At 26.3% G+C, this 21,369-nt stretch overlaps 1 protein-coding gene across 1 annotated transcript; it reads left to right on the forward strand.

The window, feature by feature from the left end:
- Positions 1-9,142: 9,142 nt before the first annotated feature.
- On the forward strand, positions 9,143-15,587 carry LOC113557325 (alpha-aminoadipic semialdehyde synthase, mitochondrial). The gene is made up of 17 exons (XM_026962790.1): positions 9,143-9,303; positions 9,399-9,545; positions 10,143-10,319; positions 10,407-10,559; positions 10,633-10,760; positions 10,818-10,915; positions 11,030-11,157; positions 11,365-11,639; positions 11,739-11,910; positions 11,990-12,188; positions 12,281-12,521; positions 12,588-12,837; positions 12,922-13,093; positions 13,208-13,302; positions 13,796-13,997; positions 14,303-14,479; positions 15,378-15,587. Exons 1-17 carry the CDS (start codon positions 9,250-9,252, stop codon positions 15,491-15,493), a joined length of 2,784 nt encoding a protein of 927 aa, XP_026818591.1. The 5' UTR covers positions 9,143-9,249; the 3' UTR covers positions 15,494-15,587.
- The last annotated feature ends 5,782 nt before the right edge of the window (positions 15,588-21,369 follow it).

Raw genomic sequence — 21,369 nt, forward strand, 5'->3', positions numbered from 1 at the left:
ATTTATTAGAATAGTTTGTGCCAAAGTACATCTAGCGTTTATCTAGCGAAAATGTACCCTAGCCCTAGGTAAATATACTAAAGACTTATTAAAATAATTAAATATTAATTAGAAAAAATCGCAAATTTTTATTTTTTAATCATTATTTTCTAAAGATATTGAACAAGCAACTAATATTTAATGTACTAAATGAGCTTATATATTAATTCTAAGATGTTACAAAAAATTATAAGTTAGTAAATACATTTAAATTTTACAAAAAAATAAACTAAACTCCAGTTAAAAAATTATAAGTAATTACTGAAAAATAAAAATATTATATTATCAATATTTTTAAATAAATGTAATTGCTTTGTTATAACTTAAACAATAATTCATTCATTAAACATAATTATTACAAATACATTTAATAAAAGAAGAAGAATTTATAAAAATATCAACAAAAACCAAATAAGCATAGGTATTCAATTTATTGGAGAAAAATATGTTTTTGTTTAGATTCACTTACATAATATCTATTCGTTTGAAAATATTCAAATGAATAATATAAACGACAAAACCTAGAACTGACTAAGACCATTTTATTTCAAAGGATATGCCCCAAATTATGCTGCTAAAAATTTAACAAGTAGGAAACAAGTTACATTCGATAAAACAGTAAAGGAATATAATATCCTCACTAAATCGAAAAAGAATATTTCCCTCATTAAATTATTAATTAATATTATATACTTATACATGTATATTAAATGAATTTACGTAAATGTATAAAAAGTGTATACAAATATAATAAAATACATTTTTTTTTTTTATTATTTATATTATAATATAAGAATCAAAAAAGGCCGAATAATCCAATCCAATTATATAATTTGTACTCAACCTTTATTTTCTTTTAATAAAAAATAATCATAATTTGTACAATTTAAACAAAATAATTCAATTTTTTATCAATATTACATTTTACTGTAGAAGTGTAGATGAAAGATCAATAATATTAATTTTGTACAGCAGCTATTAAACGTATCATTAAAACGTTTACATTAAATTTACTATGACGTTGTTGAATTTAAAACGAGATTAATGCACATCTATGACTAGAAACAAATCCAAAATGTCACAGGTACCACTTTTAATTTGCCTTAATTTAAATAGCATTAATAAATACAATTTTAAACAGTTGTATTTTTATACACTTTCTGCATTTATCTAATCTAACTATTTTTATATATTTTGTTTACTCCCATACTTCACACAAAATGTTTCTGCAATAGTTTATCAGAAAATTCAATGATTATACAGTAAACATTAACGCATATGGTCTATCAACAACTTCCAGAAGTTTTAAAATCTGAATAGTGGTTTCTTTTCATAGTTAGTTTTCTTTGGATATAGTTCATCATTGATCGCTAATTGTATGATAGATGAAACGTTTTGTAAATTATTTTAGCCTTGATGTAGCTAACGCTAATTATAATCCTAAATAACTAATAATATTAATCTTTTATATTTTGCGGTTTTTTTAATTTTTTAAGTTTTTTGTTGATATAATTGGAAATATCTAAACAACATACATATGTAATATAAAAAAAATCTTTTTATACTAAAATTATTATTAAAAACAGCATACAATATACAAATTAACAATTATAAATTTATAACTTTAAATAACATATTTTTTGATAGTATTCATATTTCATAAGATGCTTATGATAAATTGTTAAGCACATTTAAGATCCATTCATTGGATGAGATCTACCATTTAAAATAAATTGTAATTGATAAATTATGTACTTTAAGTATGACATTAAAATAAAAATATCTAGTATGATATTAATCAATAACTAATTCAATACATTTATTTATACAAATCACTATTTTAAATATTAAAACATTTATTCAAACTAGATTTCTAATATGCTATTTAGTAAATACAAAAATTTATATTAAACGTTGTTAAAATAACGAACTTTTGTTTTCTAATATACACCTAAGTAATAAACATTATAACTTCAAAAGAACGAAATAATATCTAAGCTTAATATATTTTTCTTCGTGGGAATACCTTGGGAAATAGGAACACCTGGTTGCGTTTGTAAAGAATATTGGGATAATGGGATCAGAGTAAACTATATATAGTTTTCGCAGAAACCTATGTATGTGTATAAGTGTGTTTATCAAATAGTAGTGTTTGTCTCTGTCTCTGTCACAAGAGTTCCAACTGTTCCAAGTAATAATGTACGAATACCGAACTGCTGCGAAAATTCGGAGAATTTGATTAATTGTGGAACATATTTAAAAAAAACTCAAAACATAGACTAGATTGTTAATAAAATAATGTTAACAAATGTCTGAGTATAACAATCGTTATAAAAACATACAGTACCACATTTTGTTGATTTACGAGTATAAAAATCTATTTCTGAATGAAGTTATAAATCTATAAGATCGTTTCCAATCACTGTACATTGTATGTCCAGCCAACGTTAAGTTTGACTAAGAATGTACTTTAGTATTTTTATTGGTTTTTTTTTTTCAAAAGTGCACTTAAATTATTATTTTAATACGGAGATGCTCAAATTCAAGTAGTTCTATTGCGTTCCAAGTATAAATAGGTATATCTTTTGCGTCCTAATACTTAATGATTCACAAAATAATGATAATAATTTTAATAAAAATAATAATAAATAAATAAATAAATAAATAATAATTAACTCAATCGTCGAGTGTCATTAGTGGATGACTGCTCACATCAAGTTTTTCACTTGTAAATAAATACTACTCTAACCACATAAGCTTATTGTGCCTTAAGGTATAGATTGTTTATCTCAAATAAAGAAAAAAAAATTTTAATAATTTACATTTCATTACACAAAAAATCAACTTTTAAATATTAATAAGTCTTAAAAACTATACAAATAAATTTAATAATACCAAATATTAATGTTCATTATAGCATTGATTATAGAACAGTCTATACTAGAATTTCAATGATTCTTTTAACAGCTATTTTTTTTTTTTGTACTTACAGTACTACCGCGTCCTATACTAACTGTAATCTACATATGCGTAACTAGAAGGACTTGGGTGGGCTTTAGCCCCCCCCCCAGAATTTTTAAGTAAAAGTATGGGCTTATAAACAAACATATTATCTAGTATTAACTTCATTTTTACCTATACAATATAAAAAATATAATGTTTCATATAAACAAATAATCATTCAAATTAGTTGTTAACACCAATAGAAACAATAAATAATAATTTAATTAAAAACCATTTACTAAAAAACATTTTTAGGAATTTAGCCCTCCATAACTTAAAGAACTAGTTACGCCTGTGGTTATCTAACATTTCATTTGTTTTCTTAAGTTTATTGGAATAAAAAACTTCATTTGCGCCAAGTACTTTCTGCTCTTCTAAATGTAATGTATTAAATTTATATGTAAGAATATGCGAAACTAAATAATTGGGATATTTATATACTATTATACTCCTAGTTTTGATAACTACTAAAAACAATATTTCCTACTTAATTTGTACAGGCCACAATTGGGATTTGACAAATGGGAAAAGGTCTCTTTGGGCCACAATCGAATGATCCCCAGATAGAATAACAAACACCATCGCATTAAAACCATATTATTCGATGTAACTCGTATCGATTATAATATTATACAAATAAAATATATGCATATAAACATATAATAATATATTGAACTCGATTTTGTTATCCTAAACTAAACCTATAATTTGAATATTCCACTCTAACTACGAATTGAGTAAATTAAAATAAATCGTTGTAAATTCATATTAAACTATTCAAAAATATTTCATCGTAACAAATTATACTCATACATAGTGTAGCAGTGTAGCACGATGGTCAAACTTTTCCCAATAGTAAAGGTCGTAGAATACCCATTATAATAGTCATATTCTAGTAACAATTTTTGATTTTTATTTGATAAAATTTGAATATTTTTTTTTTTAACTATAAATTGAATATATTAAAATAAATTAGTAAAATCATATTATAATATTATACATGTACTGTATGGTTAACCATAATTTTGTATTAACAGATCAATGACACTATGTGATAGTAGGCACCTTGTAGAAGGTGTGTAATTGTAATATTGTATTATGTAAATGATACAAGGAACAGAATTTTATTTCAGTATACCCACCCACATCATAATTATCTAACACTTTCGAACAAAATTTAACGGTGTTGAATAAATGAACTAATATTTACAAGAACTGCATAGTTTATAAATTAATTATTTGTCCAAGTACTTTTAGTATTTATGTTTTGAAACGCTCAATCATTTTGAATTATTTTTATAAATGTATATCTAAGGGTTATTTTTTAAAATTTATTACAACTGGTATAGTGTTATAATATAGATTATAGGATATAAAATTACTTGATTACAGAGCGTTATTTCTCGGTATTAGATGTATTTATACTATAAATTTTAATGATTTCGGTTAAGATTGAATAATGTATATTGGTTTTAAAACCAAGAAATCGTTATTGAAAGAAGTTTAAAAATTTAAACTCAAAGTTTTTTTATTGGAAATTAAATTCTTGAATAACGGCTATTTTAAACAACAAGGTATACTATAATATCCTCGTCCTGATAATCAAATCATTACTTTAAGAAATCTCGTATTAGTGACACGTTATTGTAAATATTACACCTTTCGTTCTTTAGTATCTTCAACATTCTTTTCATTTGTTATCAAAGACACTTAACATGGTTTTAGATAAAAAAAAAAATAACAAACCTATGTTTAAATAAATACTTTATTTTGAAATCATTTTTTAATCAGTCTCAAATTAAATTACTGGTGTTATACATACAACTATAGATCAAACACTTTGATAGGATTAACCAAATACTAATAATGAATAATCTTGAAGCTGATGGGTTCGCTTAACCACTTATTTCATGATTTTCTATTCATGTATCAGGTCGTATAAAATACACAAATAGTAAAGTAGGTATTTTTCTTATTACATATACGTGTTCAGGTTATTCTTTCAGTATCTACTGTTTACAAGGATATCATTTATCTCCTTCATTGTTTCGTCTTTTTACTAACAAAATTGCAAAAATTATTTCACGCTTAAGTATTTTATTATTAACCGATAATGTAATTAAATTACAACTTTATTTAAATTATATTACAAATAATATGTAAGACAATGATGTATTTGTATATTTATTTAAATACATTTCTTTTAAAATAAAATTGCCTAGTAAATGTAATAGTTTATTGGGTAATATTAATTTATTAAGAGTAACAAGAGTAAATGCTATTACATTTTAAATTTGATAACAAACTTTCTTTCGATTTTCTAAAAAATCGGCATAAGTAATTGTGTATAACTCATTAATCCAATCTAATTTTTATTATGCATTTTTTACTTGCCATCTATATACTAATACAAACGCAAAGTCTAAGCAAAATTCAAAATAATTGTATTAGTTTTTATTTTTTTAATATTATGTTTAAACTTTAATACAAGAATCATAGAAACCTATAAATTATTATTATGATCAATATTTTCATCAGTTATCAATAAACTAGATAACGAGTTTAGTATAACACGTGGTAGTATATTTAGATTTCATTTTTTTTTTGTGAAGGTTTGTTGAATTAATTTTAAAACTTATATTTTGAAGAATTTCCGAACAATCAATCTTATAATTTAATATTTTAAATAAAAATAAAAATAAAATTGCATTAAATGCTGAATTATTGTTTGCATATTAAAAAAATCTGTTTGTAACGTTATAAGCAGAATGGAGCTTTAAAGCATATGTAGTACATAAAAAAAATTGTTATTTGATCGTTTGTATTCTTGTATATTGTCTTTTTTCTTTCCTTACATATTATAATAAACCATTAATTTGTTAGTTATTATCTATCTTTTATTATTATACATATACTTATTATTTTCCCTAATATTTATACATAATTTTTTTTCAGTTCATATATATATATATTATATTTAAGGTATATATAAATAACCATACATTATAATATTATATACCTAATTTAATAATGTTATGCTGTATTATGTGTATACAAAAAATAAATGTGTAATTGGAATATTTTTTTCCAAGAATTTATTATTTTGTAATTTAAAATATTCGACTTATATGTATATAAATAATACAATTTTTGTTTATTATTATTAAAAAAAAACAATTTTAAATAACATAAAATTTCTCATATTTTTTACACAGAAATTAAAAAAAAATATTTAACGTATAGATTCCAAAATACTTTTGTATGAGTCAGTTATTCAAACTGTACTATTATTGTCTCATTTAGTGAAAAATGGAAAGAAAAAGGTACAAAAAAAAGTTTAGCATTGAACAACAAATTTTCGTATATTAACTGGTGTGGTTGGCTTTCAGGATACTCCGATGAGGTTAATAAATCATATAGGCATCCAAAGAGTTGTACTGTTATATCTATACGTCTCATCTAGTACTATTACAGATTACACATATTTTTAGTGACTTTTTCATACATTTTTTAACGAACTATAAAAAAAATATAAACTTAGGATTTTTGCACCTAAACATAAAGCTTTCAGAAAATCTATCATAATATTAAAATATATATGCCCACTCACTATTTCAATAATATTGATCCGAATGATCTGCTTTAGTCAGAGAACCTATCAAGGTTTTTTTTTCTGAATGTATCTGAAGTAAGTAGTTGAGCAATTTCTTTTTTACACTTTTGAAAATTCCATTCTAATTATTTTAAAATTCAAGCTTAACTATATTTTTGTTTAGGTTTTATCATGTGTTTTAAATTTTCTGCTACCTATTTCTTTTTTAATGATACATACTTTTATTATTTATTTTAGCTTCAACTTAAGTGATTGAATTAGTTATAATTACTATTTACTTTTTTTGGGTTTCTTTTTTTTTGTTTCTTTTATATAATAAGTATAGATACATTAAATTGTATAAATTAAAAGTATTTTTAAATAATTACATTAATACATTATCTTATGTATTTTATTTTTATACTAATATTTTAGAAAAATATATTTTGTGACCAAATAAAAACAATAAAATTCTAAATTGTCCATTTATATATTCTAGATACCCTTCTTATAAATTACAATTAAGCATGTGTATTAAACATCGATTTCCTTTTTTCGAATATCATTGAAGTTTTTAGACAATTGAAAAAATATTATAACAAAATACAAGCAAATAATAAACATACATTTTATACAATATCTTGTTCGTTTTTGGGTACGCCAACTCAGAATCATATTTTGTATGACTTATCTGCAACCATTATAAAAATTAAAAATCACTCACTCTATTAATTCATCTCCCAATTCACACTAATTTTACATTTTTATCTAAGCAACTATTTTCTTTAGAAATCTTTTTTCAACTCAATATATATTTTTAAAAAGTAAAATATTATCTTATTTGTCTACAATTATGTTTGAATATTGTAAATATTACACTAAATTAAACAAAATTAAATATTATACTGCCATAAAACGTTATAGTACATTATTAAGAATTATAAAAAAAAAGAATTTAATAAAATAGGTTCTCAGTACTACTTTAATATTGCCATATTAAATAAAAGCCTTAAACATTGTTCAAATATAAATATTATTCGATTTTAAAGTCACATCAATTTAAAAACTCTGTAAAAAGCTTAATAAAAATAATAATTTATTTTTTACGAAACGGCCCTTAATATTACCATTATAATAGTGTATAATTTTCTAGTGGGTACTCATAACAAGCCCTGATGCATTGTCGTTAAAACATTTCGTTAACGGCCTTAATATATAAATATTTTTTTTTGAATTATGTTAATATTTGTATAATCCTTTTATTTGTCAGTAAGTTTCCGTCTATTTTCAAGTGTACACAATTTCATCATTTCATTATATACATATAGTGCATAACATTTTATATAATAATGTAAGATAATATAATACAATGTAATAATTTATATATATAATATATTATTAATTATAATGGATTTCAATATTACGTGTGCAAAAATAAACTAAAGAAAGTTTATTATTTTACACGAAATTCATTAAGTGGATAATAATTTAAGTATTTAATTTACAGACACACAATGGATGACCCAAAAAAATTTTGAAATACCAAATGAAAATATATTTTAGGAATAAAGTTAAAAAATCGAATCATTAATATTATACTGCCGATTGAAATTCTAGAGTACGAACAAAGTGGTTTCTACAAAAAAATGTCATCATAGCGAAAAAAATGTGATAGTCTGTTTCAAGTACCTACCTAAAGAATATTAACGCATTAAATTGTCCACTACATACACTAATAAATATGTATTTAACCTTTTAGTACATTTAACAGTATTTACCATTTTATGGTTTCAAACGAAGTAAAATACTTAATTACTAAAAACAATTTAATTAATTTTTAAGTAATGCTATTCAGAGTATTTAAATTTTTTATTTCATTATATTAATGAATATCAAATGCACACAATCGTTGAAATAATTGTATGTTAATAATTGAATGAATTTTTTTATATACAAATAGAAATGAATTCCTGTTATACAAATTTTTAAAACTTAATGGTATTAACATAGCATATAGCAATACACATTTTTTTATGGTACCATGAACATGTTTTAATAATTTAAGTAGGTACTTTTGGGAAAATTTTTAAAGTTTTAATTATAATTATTCAGATTTTTTTAGATTTTAAGAAATGTTATACTAGGTATTATTGATTTAGTAAGTTAGGTGAATTAAAGTGATTAATCTATATTCACGTAATAATACTATTTTAATTATGAAAAAAATAATAAATACAACACAAAAGCCCTGTTGACTAATAATTAATTGATAACTTCTCATTAGTCTTATCATATACAATGATAAAAAAACACAGTTAATAATAAGACTTTGCTCCTCAACTAGTTTATACAACTGTTCAAATTATATAGATATCTATAATTTTTATTTAATGTTATTGTGTTTTTACGTTATGTTTTTATCAATTATCTAATCCTTCATTTGTAGGAAAATATTATCAGAAAATAATAACAACCATTTTTTAATTATAATTTGATAATGATGCAATTATAAAGAACATAATAATATTTTACACTAAAGCAAATACGAACATCGTAGTGTTGTGTAAATTTGAATACCTACATGATATTTCTTTATTTTTATATTTTATTAAATCATGTTACGAAGTTCTAAGTATTATAGTGGTTTTACCCTAGCCCGAAAAAAACATGTAAGGAATAATATCATCTTATTGAATATAACATATTAAAATATTATGCATGTTTAATGTTTTTTCTAAAACAGTTTGTTTAAAACGGTTTACAGACCGGGAAAGTAATAGCCATAAGAAGAGAAGATCAATCAGTATGGGAAAGAAGAGCCCCATTCGCACCAGCCAACGTGGCCGAATTAACCAGGAACGGCGTCAAAGTAATCGTCCAACCGGCAAATAGAAGAGCTTATCCCGTTCAAGTATAAATATATATATAATGTTTTAATATAAAATATAAATGAAACGGAAAATGTGCTATTTCACGACGCGTGTTATTTATAAATTATATATTTTTATTTTATGATATATATATATATTATGTTATGAATGTTTAATGATGCGAATGATCCATAATATTGTAAATTTAACTGTCCGCGAGAAAAAAAACCTTTATAGCTTTAATATGTTAATAAAATATAAGAAAACATATAATATTTTATGTTTGGATTACTTATATTCATTATCAATTGTTAAAATGTATGGTTTAATTCTTCGTTAACCCTATAATATAATACCTTTTCATATAATTATTATGTAGCTACCCTATAATAATAACATGACTATAATGTCACATTAAATATTATTAATATGTATATTGTACAGCCATAATATAAGTGCGATTTGTCAGTTTTTCATTTTCATTTTTAAGGTACAAACATACAATCTTCATACATCATACACATTAAATGCGATGGCTAGCCTTGACCTCAATATTATTAAACTAATAATTTTTGCACACAGTAACCTACAGCAGGTTATTTTAACCAATAATCGAATATTCCATAATTTACAAACAGGCATATGTAAACGCCGGAGCAGTGATCCAAGAAGACATATCTGAGGCGTCGGTGGTGTTCGGTGTAAAACAAGTCCCTGTCGATTTGTTGCTACCGAACAAAACGTATTGCATGTTTTCGCACACAATCAAAGCACAAGAAGCTAACATGCCTCTGCTGGACGCCATTTTAGAAAAAGTACGTTCTTAATAATTTAAAATTAGAAAACCTCTACACTATTTTAACGTTTATAACAAACGTGTGTTTTGTTTGTACTCTTTCAAGAACATACGACTAATAGATTACGAAAAACTGATGGATTCTTCCGGGAACAGAGTAGTGGCCTTTGGGAAATATGCCGGGATTGCTGGTATCATAAATATTTTACACGGTTTGGGATTGCGATTGCTGGCTCTTGGACATCATACACCACTAATGGTAAGTCGATAAATCCCGCGATGGCCGTTTGAAAAGAATTCATGGATCGCGTAAATCGTTATTATATTCACAGCACATTGGACCCGCCCACAATTACAGGAATTCAATGATGGCCAGACAAGCGCTTAGAGATGCCGGATACGAGATCGCGTTGGGAATGATGCCTAAATCCATAGGCCCGGTTACATTTGTCTTTACTGGGTACTCTGAGTTTTTGTCACTTAAAAAAAATGATTTTTAACACGACCAACTTTGTAGGTCGGGAAACGTGTCGCAGGGGGCACAAGAAATATTCCAAGAGCTACCACACGAATACGTGCCACCATCTATGCTTCAAAAAGTTGCAGAACATGGAGGTAGTGTAGTTGCAATGTAGTATATTTATTTATTATGGTACACTATTAAAAAACTTTACATAGTATCATCCAATTCAAATTACGTGCAAATTATTATTGTTGTTAATATTTTAGGCAGCACAAAGTTTTACGCGTGTGTAGTCACGCGTAAAGATTATTTGGAAAGAATTAATGGCGGAGGATACGACCAAGAAGAATATGAACAATATCCGTCCAAGTACAGATCAACGTTCAACAAAAAGGTTTGATTTTTTTTTATGCTCATCTAGTCTAAATACATATTATTGTATATAATATATTTTACATAATGTAGGTATGCAAACACCCATTGTTTTTTCAGTTCATACCTATTAATAATAACAATTCTAACAATAATGATAATACGTAATAATAGTATATTACATATTATACACGTATATTATCATATATATACTACCCATTCAACGCAGATCGCTCCATATGCTTCGGTCATCATCAACGGCATATACTGGGCGCCGGATTGTTCCAAACTGTTGACGGTGCCAGATGCGAAATCGCTGCTCACTCCTTCTCAGCTTCCGTGGATACCAATATCCGAAGGCGCACCGGGACTTCCACACAGGTTACTTGGCATCTGTGATATATCTGCAGACCCGGGTGGTTCTATAGAGTTCATGAACGAGTGCACAACCATTGACAATCCGTTTTGCCTGTACGATGCGCATTTACACAAAGACACTAAAAGGTATGTGGGCGTGTATGTATGAAATGCAAAAACCGACAAGTTACGAAGACGATATACTAATTATAAATTGTACACACGCGTATATGGTAAATTTAACAGTTTTAGAGGATCGGGAGTGTTGGTGTGCTCGATAGATAATATGCCGACGCAGCTGCCAATGGAATCCACAGACTTATTTGGAAATCTAGTACTTCCGTACGCCATGAATATACTTCAATCGGATGCCATTAAACCACTGGAAGAAGAAACTTTTTCGCCAGCGGTTCTAGGAGTGAGTCCGTCACACTCTCTACGGTATTGTCGTATATTATTTGTTATATTGCTAAACGTCGTCGTCGTCGTCTGTATAGGCTATCATCGCTAGCAATGGATCGCTGACCGAACGGTTTGAATACATCAAAGACTTGCGGCTAGCCAATAAATTCGCTTCCTCTAAGTCCTCCAACGTCGATCACACTGGCAAAAGAGTATTGGTACTCGGTTCAGGTCACGTGTGTGGACCGTTAATCGAATATCTTTTAAAAGACGAATCGTTAATAATAACACTCGGTAATATTTTAATAATAATCGTCATTACGTCATCACTAAATGAAGCCGATCTAATACTACTAGTATTTATTGTGTATACTTGATATATATAGGTTCTGTGGATATGGGTGGCGCGAATAGCTTGGCAAATAAATTTAATAGAGTACAGCCCACTCAAATAAATATTTTGGAGGACTTGAGTTACTTGAAAGAACTTGTTGAACAGTCGGATTTGGTTGTGTCACTTCTCCCTAGTCAATTCCATCACTTGGTGGCCGAACAGTGTATAGAATTGAAAAAGAACATGGTGACCGCTTCATACTGTTCAGATCAAATGACACAGCTACACGACAGGTACATACCAGCAAATAACGCGGGGCCGAATAAATTCAATTTAAAATTTCCATTCACGTATTATAGAGCTGTCGAAGCCGGTATAACCGTTGTTAACGAAGTTGGATTGGACCCGGGTATCGACCATCTGTTGGCCATGGAATGCATCGATCAGATACATGAAGAGGGTGGTAAGATCGACTCGTTCGTATCGTATTGTGGAGGTTTGCCGGCTCCTGAATATTCCAACAATCCACTAAGATACAAGTTCTCGTGGTTTCCTCGCGGAGCGCTTGTGAATACCGTTGCTGAAGCCAAATACCTACAAAATCACAAAGTAAGTACACAGAATAATGGAATTTAGCGCATCGCCTATCGTTTATTTTACATATATTTTCCATGATCTAACCGAATGTTTTAGATAATCGATATCCCTGCCGGTGGCGCTCTAATGAACAGCACAATAGAATTAGATTTCTTACCTGGATTTTCGTTTGAAGGCTTCCCAAATCGGGACAGCACCCGATACGCCAAACTCTACGGCATAGCAGCGGAAGTACAGACCATGTTAAGGGGTACAATACGGTATAAAGGTATAACCATCAATATTCTGAAATACACAATATATATACCTATATATTTATATTTTCAATTATTGTGTATGACCAATATTTTCTGATGTGAATTTATACATATCACGAATTTAGGTTTTTCTGATATGATGAAAATACTGCAAAAATTGCGCCTTATCGATTCTAAGGACCACGCTGTCCTCCACCCAAACGGGCCTGACATAACGTGGGTAAGCGTCTATAGTTGATAATAATAATATTATTATGATAATATGGTTGTAAACTTGTAACTTATAATTACAATTTTACTAAAATTAATAACCAATACTATAGTATCGATATAGCGACATATATTGGCACTATAAGTTTTTCGGATACCTACCAGAACATTTTAAAAACTTATACAAAAGCCGAAACATAAAAACAATGCCATACATAAATTTAATTAATTTGTGTTTAACTATTTTTTATGAACAAATAACAATATACTCTTCTTATATATTGTTTCTACTTAATAATAAAATATAGTCTTCATAATTTGATCAAATTTATATCGGCTAAATATCAATTTATCGAATATCGAAAAAAATTGTGCCAACCCAGCTCTGGTTATCTAATACTATGATTATTGACTAAACGTTTCGATTATCGGCTGACTATATTATAAACAGTAGGTACCTATGTATCTTATTAAATATTATAAATACGTTCGTTTTGGCACAGTGTCAGTTGATTTGTACACTATTAGAGATCAATGATATCGACATGTTCTACGAAAATTTGTTGTCAAAAGTAGCCGATAAAATCGGACCGTCAGTCTTAGACAAAGTCATGGATCTAGGGCTATTAACAGAGGAACCAGTCTTAAAACTCGGCTCGCCATTGGACACGTTTTCACAATTTATCGCTTCAAAGTTGTCTTTAAGTGCGTATATATTAATATTATTATAACCATCATATAATGTAGTATTAATATATATTATATTTATATATTACATATACCTGTATGAATTATTAGTATATAATACGGTCAATTCGTAAATTGCTTATAAACTAAATTTTAAAAAGTGTAATAGGTAATATCCAATTAACGAAAACTCTTAACACGCTTTTGCGTTCTCTCGCTACATTTTTCTAACTTAAGCACTATTAGATTAAATGGTGGACATACATCGTTATTGTAATATTTTATATCACATATGAAACGTGCAATCGTTTTTTTTTACGCAGATAAGGACGAAAGGGATCTGGTGGTATTGTACCACGACATCGGAGTTTTGTGGCCCGGCAATCGGTACGAAAAGAAATTAGTAACGCTTGTGTCTTACGGCGAAACCAACGGATACACAGCAATGGCAAAAACAGTTGGGATACCGACGGCAATTGCAGCTACTATGGTTCTCCAAGGTAAATAATAATCAAAATTATCAGCATGGTTTCTACTCGTAAAGTGACGCTGATCTTAATAAAATGATAAAATGTCACGTTTTTTACAAACAACAGTAACCTTAATGCTTAAACGAAACAAGAATATCTTACCCGAGTTTGTTCTCGTCTTACATTAATAACTTTTTTTTATGCATAATCTTTGCAAATAATTACTTGATATCAAGAAAAAATTGTATCATTTCTGTTTTATGGGAACTATTATTTGAAACATCGAATCTGTTTGCTAGGTTTCTTTAAACGATTTTAAAGTTGAGTTGTTAATGTCTGTTTGTGTTTAGAATTCAATTTTAGTTATGTTATAAAAACTAATAAGCTATAGTAAACTTGTTTGTTCGGTAGCTGCTATCAAAAAACGTTAATCTACGTTTATTTTTATTATACTATACATAAATATATAGATAAATAATACAAATTAATAATATGAAATATATATTAGACGAGTTAATATGTTTATTTGTCACCAAAAAAAAAAAAATGAAAACAAATGTGGTCATCCAACATAATAGCTAATAGATCATACATAATTTAAAATAATATTGGTTATGACTAAGGCGATGGGACATTGTATAAAATATAAATAAAGTCATTGGAAACCTATTTATATACATATATATGTATTATGAAGTAATTTATTCCACTAAGAATGATTTACATATTAAACTTCCCACAGCCCCCAGTCCACAACAATAATTATTTAGATGTCCGAAATTGTAAATGCACTACCTCGGATATTTGCGGGACACTGATAATATATTATTTTTATTTTGCCTCAATTGCTAAGATTGTTGGCATGTTGATTATAAATGTTTAAGGTGATATAATGATATAAGCTAATCTTTAAAAAATTGTATTTCAGGAGAAATACAAGCCAGGGGCATGGTGTTACCATTCACCCCGGATATTTACAGGCCCGTGTTGACGAGATTAAGGCTCGAGGGAATATCTGCGCAAACCACAAATGTTCGGTCATGATTTTATTACATTTTTCGTCTCAAATAAAATGTATTATTGTTTTTTTTTTTCAATAACGTCATTATAATAAAATATTTGTCGTGTTAATTCGTAATACATAGTTATTTTTATACGTAAAATAATTTATAATCATTATACCTAATCAATATTTATTATAATATTATGATCATCAATCGACCATATTAATACCGTTAACAGGTATATAACTGGTATTAGTCATTATGACTTATATCATATCTAAAAATAGTGGGTTTTTTGAGGATGCAAAGAAGATGAGGTACTTCCACATTATTTTAATTTTGAAATATGTGTTTTATAATTATAACTTAAAGTTAAAAAACTATCCAGTCCTCTGCTAGATTTTGGAAAAAAAACATAGTTTGTAAACAATATGAAGGATTGAAGAAGTATTTGGGCCTAACTTGTCTGAAGGTCTCGCGCCTGTATCTAAATAGCCGATAACAGTTTTCAGTAATTGCCTCTTTCAAAATTGAATAGGTACTAATAAGATTATAAAACCGTAAATGATATTATGTGACACTTTATCAACGATTGAATAAGTTTGATATTAAATTATTTTAAAGGCGCATATATTATAATAAAGAGTATATTATTTTAATATTTTATAATATACTTATACGTTATATATAAAATTATATTATATATTTACGATTTACCTAATATTTATACCTACTAACTTTATAATAATGAATAAATTATTATAAGACCAATAAAAGTCGTTATTGTGAAAAAAATGTAATTTAATTTGACGTTATTATCGAAAAAAACTTAGTTATGTGACAAAATTATTTGAACATCAAAACAATTCACGTAAGTATAATAATAGTTAATCAGTTCTACCGTCTTTGGTCTATCGACCATTTTATATGTCTGTCCAGTAATATCGTACAATACAATTACTCCAATTTATTTTACGTTTATAATTTGTTTTTTGAAAACCATTTCGTATCGGAAAGAACCACTTGGGCTAAAAAAACAATATTGCACAGACAAGTCCACTTCTTTTTGTGATAAAAAATAAGTTTCTTAATTATAGCTTTCTAGGTTCTTTCATGTAAAAAATGGTTTTTATAATATTATATTGTAATTACGTAAAAATTGAAAATGGTTTACTGATATAAAGACACGGGACCACTAATTATAAACTGCTTTGAATTAATATTTAAGATTTAACAATTTCAATTTTTCTCAACAGTTATTTAAATTGCCTACATTAAACCCCTTAAAAACGAATGTGTGGTTTCTGCGCTGGTTAAGACCTTACAATATATAATTTCAAATATTTATAATAGTATTTGCTGCCGAACCCGAAATATAAAACTGGGTAGTAACTACTGTACCAAAAGTATTTATTATATTATTTTTCTAATATGTAACAATAATAAGAAGTTTATTGTATAGGGTACTATCAATTTAACTATACATATTACACGATTAGTTCTATTAAATAACGCCTCCATAAAATAGAGTCTCAATAATTTAATACAAAAATGAACATTATAAATGTATAATACAATAATTGAACACGTCTATGTGTACTTATATACATTACACTTCTTTTTTTTACTGGGTGAATTTAATTTATATAAAACAAATTATTGTACTTTTTGCTGTTAAAACTTTTATACAATCATTTTTACGTCATTATATATTTATTTTATATTAAAAAAAATAAAAATAAATAATTTTATTTAAAATGTATACAACGTTATATATAAGTATTATTATGTCAGCATTGTAATTTATCAATGTCGCACGGTACCTTTTTTTACCCGTCATATAAAAAAAACAAACACTTTTTTCATCGCCGTATAAAGGATTAAAAAAGTATTGATCTAAAATGCATTCATTACTGAGATTCGTATTTAGCGATAATGAACACACTACACGTGCAATTCAATGAGAAAATTTCAAACGTGTTTTGGTACCTTGCTATCAAATGGGTTTTCTATCATGAAAAAATAAACGTATACAACTAATATGCCACCAATTATAGTACCTACCTATTTATAATACATAGAATATAATTTGTATTATATTATAATATAATATATAGATATGATAATAACTGTGGTTATAGTTGATAAAGTGTATAATATGTCCTTAGACCTTACCTTCCATTATTGCCTAAATTCTATCAAATAATTTGATATTATTTTTAAATCTAGGTAATTATAAAAATTTTATTCTTCTCTTAGTTTTACTAAAAGAATTTAGAATATCTTCAACGTCAACAACAATATTTTTTTATACATTAAGTACACCATAATTACTAAATCGGTTTTGAGCCATAGTAGATCTTTTCATATTAAAAATTGAGTACACTTTTGAATCGTTCATTGTATATTATTAACAGACAACAATTAATGTGGTCAATGTGGAGAATGTAAAATTAATTTATTATAAAAATCGATCACAGAAAATAACGAACTTCATAATTAAACAAAATAACATTTAAACACGAACACACGGTTTAGATAAATATTGAATATAAATTATTCTATATAATTCAAATCGTGCATTGAAACTTGAAACTAACTCAGCATAAAAATACATTCTCCAGAGTTAAAATGAATGCCAAAATGCATGGAAGAATATTGTACGAACTACGAGTCATAAATAGTATTATGTGACATGTGACGCCGGTTGGACGTGTGGTCTATTCCACGATTTCTACCGAAATTTACCGATAGATTGTCGTCAGTACTGCAAATTTTCCACTAACTACCCGTAGTTAGCTTGATTACGTGGTTATCGACGTACTAATCGAATCATTCGTGTTCAATTGCACTAAAAGTGATTATTCTCTCAAATGTATTATGTAGTTAAATCATTAATTTCTGGTGGGGCTATAGCAATTGTAGGGGGCTAAGCCCCCCAGCCCTCTATATTTGCGCCTATGATAAAATTATTATATTATTCACTCTATTATAAATATCTATAACAAAAATAACAATTATTTTTGGTTATGAGGTAACTTTAAATTTACGATTTTCAATTTTAATGTTCAATCCCGATAATTTCATTCATTATAAGTGCCTCATACTCTATATTATAAGTATAGTATAGTTTATACCTTATATAATTTTATAGTTTACACAATTACATACAACTTTAATCCTCAGTTGTATCAATGCATACATAGCGTACATTGCCACATTGATAATATTCTTAATTCCGATAAGTATTTATAAATTCTAGCAAGCCACTATTATGTATAGAATAGTATAATAGGTACTATATAACTCGTTATTGTCTTTAGTAAAGAAAAAAGAACTACCTGCAACGGAATAAATAGAAAAAAATACCTACTACGACTGCTACAAAATAGGTCCTTGATACAATAAATTTCAAGATTGTTAATTTAAACTTGTTGGTTGCTACACCTACGCCTTTCGTGTAGGTATGTATTTAAAAGAACGGAGTGAATCATATTATAACTACAATGGACATAATATAATAATAAAATGTTGTTGTCCTAAGACTCATAAAATCTTAGATCGATATTGGTATAAATAGTATATAGACTAAAATGCAATTCGGGAATAATTTTATTTAATAAACTTAATAAATGATAGAAACTATAAATAATCATAATAATAGCAATATCGTTTTAAAATATTATTACATAAATATAATATAAAAATATAATATGATAGGCAATAGACACTATAAGCACTGCCTACACTATGTATAAATTATAAATATAAGTAATATAGCTTATAAATACATTAGAAAATAGAAATACAATATTATGTACTAGCTACTCGTATTATAGACTTAATACTTAATTCTATATTCAGTATATTTCGATATTCCTTTCTCGACTAAATGGTTTTGTATTCAACGAAAGAGAAAATATTTAAAAAATAAATTTCTTTAAGTTTTAAAATATGAAAATTCAAATTCAGATGCATTATGTATTTACATAAGCGTAAATATCTGTTTAGTATAATAAACACTCAACGCATATTATTATATTTCATCATATCACAAACATTTTCAATTATATTTGTAGTTCAATAAGTATGATTTAATATTAATTTTATAATTAAGGATTAAAAATTTAGTACAAGATAAAAAGTTTTTACGAAAATCTAAAAATCTAAAAGTATAATACGATAAAAATAAGTATTTTATAGTTATTTATTTAATAAATAACTACTTTAACTACTTTTTTATTTTTTTTTTTTTTTTTTTTTTTTTTTTTTTTTTTTTTTTTTTTTTTTTTATTTTTTTTTTATTTTTTTTTATAGTTATTTTGTTATTCGAAAATATTATTCGTAAAACTTGAAACTATTACATGCCTCTATTAGTATTATTATATTTTACATTTACTATTACTATACACAGTGCAGTTTTTAAAATATTTCCTATTTATAGTTTATAGTTTTATAACATAAGCATAAACTTATATTTACACTGTTCAACAGTAACTGATAAGTCAGTATTTATTCAAAAGTTATATATATGTATAAAATAACATGTCCTGACCATTGAACTATATGATAACTGGAACGGTCATCATGCAGTGTTGCCCGAGCGAGCGTGTTAAAAAGAGATAGCGAATACTTTAGGTGTGACTATCCTTGTTTAACATACTACGTAAATGTATAATTTTATTTTATATTACTATGTGCCTAGTAATAACTAATTGTACTTATATATTTATGCAGCTTAAAGCTTAAATCATAATTATTGAATTACGAGATTATATATTATATAAATATTAAATATACATAAATATTTTGATTAATTAGTAATTAAATCTTGCCTACATTCAGAAATTAAACTGTCAGCTAAATTGACAAAAAACTATAACAGTTAAAAAAAAATATGAAATGTAATAATTAATAATATTATAAAAATCTTGGAAAAATGGAAATATTTTTTTCAATCAAAGTTCAGATTTACTTATGTACAATGTTATGGTTCCCTAAAATCATAATGTAAAATTATTTTATATTGTGTACAATATTATTATAATATATTATTATATACATAATAATGCATGGACGGTAACAACGGCTTTACCGTGTAGATATAATTGGTATTCGGAAAAAAAGCACCGTACCAACTAAATACATTATTCGTTATTTTATTATGATTTACATAATTAAATATAATCATTACATTTATCTATGTACACTTCTTTTTTCTTTAATAAATTTAAAAGTATAGCTGCAATCTGCATTTAACTTTGTCGATAATTATCATTTGTCATTTGTACCTACATAATTTAAAACATGTTTAAGGTAAAAATTTAAAATAATTATCCAATGCCTTCGAGTTGATTGAGTGAAAATTGTTTCACTGGAAATTAAGTCAGAAGTAATAATTGAGTGTTCAAAGATTGGATTATTATTTACATTTGAACAAATAAGTTTTTAAACTATAACTTGTATCTTTATCATGGTAATTTTCCTGTAATATAATAAACAATTTAAATTAATAAAACTTTATAAAATAATTATACAATAAATAGTAACATATTTGTATTATATCTTAGTTAAAAAACGAACACTCAAATGCATTTAAAATTTAAAAGTTTATACGATACGGTGTATTATAAATAAAGACAGAGATAGACACACCTAAAGTATTCGCTATCTCTTTCTAACAGACCCGCTCAGTTTCATTTACATTAGTCATATGGGCTGTGAGCGTTTCAGTTATCATATAGTTCAATGGTCCTGACTGACTGATTTGTCATCACTTAACTGGAACTGCTAAAATTATTAGCATGCAATTTGGTCAGTAATTTCGTTTTATGATGTAGACTCACTAAGAAAAATGTTTTAAAATTTCCCTCCCTAAGTAGATTAAAGGTGTGAATAGGGATAAAAAGGGAAACT

The sequence above is a fragment of the Rhopalosiphum maidis genome, chromosome 4 (genome assembly GCF_003676215.2).
Source record: "Rhopalosiphum maidis isolate BTI-1 chromosome 4, ASM367621v3, whole genome shotgun sequence".
Classification (NCBI taxonomy): domain Eukaryota; kingdom Metazoa; phylum Arthropoda; class Insecta; order Hemiptera; family Aphididae; genus Rhopalosiphum; species Rhopalosiphum maidis.